Source organism: Myotis davidii, unplaced genomic scaffold (assembly GCF_000327345.1).
Source record: "Myotis davidii unplaced genomic scaffold, ASM32734v1 scaffold299, whole genome shotgun sequence".
NCBI classification, from domain to species: domain Eukaryota; kingdom Metazoa; phylum Chordata; class Mammalia; order Chiroptera; family Vespertilionidae; genus Myotis; species Myotis davidii.
In genome coordinates this window covers 3,452,031-3,457,268 of record NW_006293088.1, presented here as the reverse complement: position 1 = coordinate 3,457,268, position 5,238 = coordinate 3,452,031, and the positions used below count along the sequence as shown (strand labels likewise).

Genomic DNA, 5,238 nt, shown 5'->3' with positions numbered 1-5,238 from the left:
CAGCCCCTCCTTTGTATCCTGCTCACTGACGTGTGCTCATTCCACTCACCGCAGGCTCGAGGCCCAGGGTGTTCCCTGCTCCTGTCTGGACACCCTGTGCCGGGCCTGCCGTGTCGGTGGCCCACAAATGTTTGCAGGAAAAAGGGCAGGGGAGGGGCCCCCAAAGCAAACCTCTTACTTGGCAGTTTTGCTGAGAGACTTGGACAGTTCCCAGTCCGCACTCGAGTCGAAATCAGGGCAGCCAGACCCTCCCTTGCAGACGGCCTGCCTCTCGGGGTGCTGGTTTGGGGTCTTGAGTGCTAGCCGGAGGGGAGACCCTGTCTGTGCCGTTCACCTGGAGTCCCCAGTCGCTAGAGCAGCACCTGGCCTGTGGCAGTGCCGATAAACTCCAGCTGGGGGTGGGGGGTAGGGTGCAGGGGGTGGATGGTCATGTGTCAGCACACACTGTTCGGGCTCGTGGGACCCCGTAATGAAGGGTACGCCAGGCCCGCTCTGGGGAGCTGTACCCACTGGGCAAGCAGGGGGTCCTTCATAATGAGAGGTTCGTGCAGGTGGTCAGTGTGGGGCAGCAGGCAGGGGGGATTGTGAGCTGACAGGAAGGAAGCAGGCTCTTTCGGCTGCCGTGAGTCTGCACCTTCTGGGGGTGGAAGACCCTGTGGCCTTGGGGAGGCTGTCCAGGGGACCGGGCAGCCAGGGAGGGTTTCAGCCGAGGGGTCAGGGGACGTGCTCTGCATTATGCGGGCCCAAGGCTTCTGTCGGGTGGATGGAGGGGGTTCAGGAGGCGCTGGGAGGGCAGGGAGGCCTCGCTCACACAGGTAGCTGGACCCAGGTGGCCTCGGAGGAAGTGGTAAGGCGGACGTGGGAACCGGGGCTGGGATCCAAACTACCTTTTCCCAAGGGCTCTGGTGGTGGGTGCCACCTGTTCTCAAGGCCTCAGCTCTGCCCTCCTCAGCTTGTCCCCCGCCCCCAGACCTGGCTCCGCCTCCAGGCCCAGGATCCCCTAGGAGTACAGGTGCCTCATCGATACTGAGCGCTCCCTGTGGGCCGACCCCCTGTAGGAGGGCTTCCTCCTGTGTCTCCGTGGAGCCACTCCACCCGATGAGGGCCGGACCCATTTCACAGATGGGGTGCCTGAGGCTCAGAGTGGGGAGGGACCTGCTCGTGACCATGTGCCTGGCCAGTGGGGGAGCCGACCAGAGGCCCAGTAACATGAAAACTGTGTCATAGGCGGGAATGCACCCCGAACCCCTGGCAGTGGGACCGGCTGGTGAGAGACACCCCCCGAGGGGGTGCTGGGGCCTGCCTTACGGTGAGGAAGAACGGAAAGGGTGCTCCAGGTGCTGAGAGCGTTTGGCACGCTGCAGAGCGAGGGCCAGGGTGGCGGAGGCTGGGGAAGGGGACAGAGCGGTGGTTGAGTACGTGGTGTAGTCGGAGGCTCGGGTCCCGGGCCTGCTACAAGGGCCGGACCTCCGTTAGTCCGTGAGGTGAGCATTATGGCCACGAGTATGCGCTCTGTTGAGGGTTAGCGTTGCCGAGGTGTGTGCCGCCCAGCGAGGCCCTTACCCCTGCGTGCGGCACCCCCTGCAGCGCGGTGTCTGGCTCAGGGCAGCCGGCCGCGTGCGGGTGTCGGTCGGCCCGCAGGCTGGAGCTGGCTGAGGACTCCGGCAGGACACAGGGGCACCTGGTACCGTCCCCAGGCTCCAGGCCGAGGGACCCTGCGCGCTCCTTGGTCTCATGCCGGGCGCTCAGCACGTAGGGCTGGGTTTCGTGCCGCAGACCCTCCGCCCCCGGTGTTGCCGTGGGTACTGCTCCCGAGCACCCATTTCCCCGCACCCTCCGGTGCGAGGGCCCGCGTCCTGTTTCTTCGGGGCTCCTGGTGGCGAGGTGTTGAGTGAGCCTTTCTAGGGCGAGTTCCCGCATGTCAGGCTGGGGGCTCAGGCCCCGGCGTCGGTCAGGCCTGGCTTCACATCCCAGCTCTGCCACCTGCCAACTGTCACCTCCTGGAGCTGTTTAATCTGTGGAGCCTCAACTTCCTAATCTGTGCGGTGGGGGCTAGGACGGTGCCTGCCTCGGGAGGTGTTGGTGGGATTCAGTGGATCACGCGTATTCCGCTCACCTGCGCGCGCTGCTGGCTCCCGCCCCTCTCAGGCCCCTTGCTCCTCCCTGGGAGCGGGGAGGCTGCCGGCCATTGGAGGGGACGCTCTCAGTGCCCTAGAGAGTATGTGGGGTGTGGGGGTCCCACCAGGAGCGCTCTGCAGGCTGGGGGTGGGCCCAGGACCGGATCCTGGCCCTTTGGAAAAGGTAGTGGCTTTGGGGGTTTCTGTTTGCTCACATGGAGGAAAGGCCCGGAAGGCAGAGCGAACAGGAAAAGCCCAAGCACCTTGGAACCTTCCCCAGAAAGAGGGGGCGTCCCGAGCGAGCGAGCGGCCCGTCCTCTAACCTGTGCCTCTCCCCTAGGGCTGCTGCGGGAAGAGGTGTCCCGGCTGCAGGAGGAAGTGCACCTGCTCCGGCAGATGAAGGAGATGCTGACGAAGGACCTGGAGGAGTCGCAGGGCGGCAAGTCCGCCGAGATCCTCTCGGCCACCGAGCTCAGGGTGCAGCTGGCCCAGAAGGAGCAGGAGCTGGCCAGAGCCAAAGAGGCCTTACAGGGTGAGTGACAGGCGGCGTGGCCCCTCCTTCCCTCGCCTGGGGCTGGGGCGCAGGCCACGGGGGCTCTGGGGAACCGGGCTCCAGCCTCTGCGGGGGGAGTGATATGAATATGGGGTCCCAGTGCCCGGACCCCCAGCTGCGGCTGCCCTGTGCCTGTTGGGGTGGGAAGCTGCCTCTTGCAGGACTGGGCACATATGTCACCCCTTCCTCCCGTTGTGACCACCACTGTTCCCCATCCTGGCCGGTCGTGGGGCGGCTTCCCCCGAAGCGTGTATGGCAGGTGGGTGGGCATCTGTGCTGAACCAGGTGCTGACCCGGCAGTGGGTCTCCTCTTTGCCAGCACCCTCGGGGCCCTTCGGCACCTCCCCTCCCTGGACGGTGCGCGTGTGTGCTGGGTTCTCTGCTGGAGGCTGGCCAGTCCCCTGCACTTCACCCACCACGGTGGCCCTCCCAGGCGGGGCTCGGTTCTCATCTCGAGTTGCCTGGAGGTCCTCTCAAGTGGGGCAGCCTCCAGCCCTGGGCAGGTGGAGGGGTTGGGAGAGATGTGGCGTCAGTGCCCAGGTGGTCTCTTGCCAGGAAGGACCTGACCCGTAACCAGCAGCTGCTGTAGGAAATGAGGAGGCCAGTGGGCCCACGTGGTCAGCCTGCTCTCCTTGGAGCTTCTGGGGATGCCAGCAGCTGCGTGCCCGTCTCTCTAGGAGCCCCTGCACACTCTGCAGTGGGGAGAGGTCGGGGGCGGGGTCTGCCTCCATCTGCTTGTGCTCCCCAGGTGTCTCCGTTTCTCCTGGGGGAAAACAAGGCAATAAAACTCGCAGCCTGCTCTCCACTTACCAGTTACTAGAACCATAAATACTCTCCGAGGACTTTATTTTTGAAGCCAAAGCAGGTTAATTACTCAGATTGATTCCGGGCTGCTGTAGCAGAAACCCCAAAAGAGGGACTTAACGAATCCATTTGTCTCTCCTCTAACCATCTGAGGAGCCTTTCAGGGTGGGGGCGCCTCTGCTCCCCAACCTGGGAGAGACCCAGGGGAAGAGCCAGAACTGAGGGCCAGAGGTTCCCTCCGGCAGCACTGGCCGTGAGGCCGGGCTGCAGGGGCTACTGGGCCACATCATTTCCAGCTGGACGTCCCCGTCCAGGCTACAGGGCTAACTGGTGGAGGGGCGGGGAGGGGAGTGGATTTTGCTGGGCAGTTAGTGGGCTCTGTCATTGCGGGTCTCCCTGACCAGAGGGGAGAGGTGAGCAGCATGCGCCCACACACGGGCCGTGCAGGCTGTGCGTCCAGCACCCACCGACCGTCCCCCGGGGAGTCTGGGAAAACGTCCTCGAAGCTGACTCCTTACCCAGATGTTTCAGCACTGAGTGTGTGCGTTCTTTCAGCAAAACAAATCACTACTAGAGGCAGGGAGGCCCCTTTCTGCTGGGGCTGAGTTCCCGTGGGGTTACTGAGACAGCATACTGGGTGGTCTCCTCGGGCGGTGGTGGGCAGGTGGCCTGTGTCACGGTCCAGCTGGCGCTGCATGGCCGGGAAGTCCGGTGCCAAGCACGCATGCTCTCTGCGGGCAACCATCCAGCATCCAGGCCGATAGATCTGCGGGAGCCGCCCTCCCTCCCAGCTTCCCACTTCCCTGCCCAGGACAGGCCCAGGCCCAGTCCCAGCGATGCCCCCAGGAGGTGCCTCAGGCCCCGGTGGTGGGAGCCGAGTGTTGAGAACCTGAGGAGAGTCAGGTCTCAGAAGCAGCCATCTCAACCACCTTTGCCAAGTATTTATTGCCGGGACCATAAACCTGCCCGCCCTGTCCTTGGCCAGGGTTGGGATTCTCACCCATATCTGCCCTCAGGACGTGTGGGGGGTGGAAAATCCTCTCAGCTGCCCCTTGGGGCCCAAAGGAGCTGACAGGGGAGTGAGCAGAGGCTCAGGTACCCACCCCCAGCCCCTGGGACGGACAGCGGCCCTCTCCAAACCCGGGACAGTCGTGAACTGAATGACGTGATGTCTGAAGGTGACGGCGCCGCGCTTGCTCCCGCGGTGAGAGCTGGCTGGTAGCGCCGGGCAGGCGTTTCTCCCTGACTCTGTGCGTGGATTTCTTACCTGCCCCCCAAGGTCTCATCAGAGGACTTGTCAGGGTTCGCTAAAGGAACGCTTTATCAAGCACCTACTGTGCGCCAGCACTGTTCTCAGCGCTTGACCTACCGCTCACCCCAGTCCTGCCGGGAGGTGGGAACCCCCTTTGACAGAGGGAGACAGCCGAATGAGGCACTTTTCCCACTGCACCGCACACTGCGTCTTCTAATCCTGGACAAGAGAGATGGGGTAATGGGGCCTGGAGGCTCTGGGATCAGATCTGGGCTTGAATCCCAGCTCCTCCGCTTACTGGCTCTGTGACCTTGAGCAAATGCCTTAACCTCTCTGAACCAGAGTTCCCTTACTGAGGGTAACAGTAACAGTACCTGCTTTTCTTTTTTTTTTTTTTAATTTAAATCTTTATTGTTCAGATTATTACATTTGTTCCTCTTTTTTCCCCCATAACTCCCCTCCTCCCAGTTCCCGCCCCACCCCCGCCCTCACTCCCCATCCACTGTCCTCAT

The 5,238-nt window shown here is 63.1% G+C and overlaps 1 protein-coding gene across 2 annotated transcripts in view; it reads left to right on the top strand.

Moving 5' to 3' along the window:
• The first annotated feature begins 2,440 nt into the window (after positions 1 to 2,440).
• LOC102760169 (kazrin) overlaps positions 2,441 to 5,238 on the top strand; it is a 50,740-nt gene continuing 47,942 nt past the window's right edge. Inside the window, exon 1 of one of the 2 annotated variants that reach the window (XM_006766697.2) lies at positions 2,441 to 2,649. In XM_006766697.2, coding sequence (XP_006766760.1) covers positions 2,514 to 2,649 — 136 coding nt within the window. In that variant the 5' untranslated portion in view covers positions 2,441 to 2,513. The remainder of the gene's footprint in view (positions 2,650 to 5,238) is intronic. The other variant, XM_006766698.2, reaches the window with a different exon arrangement.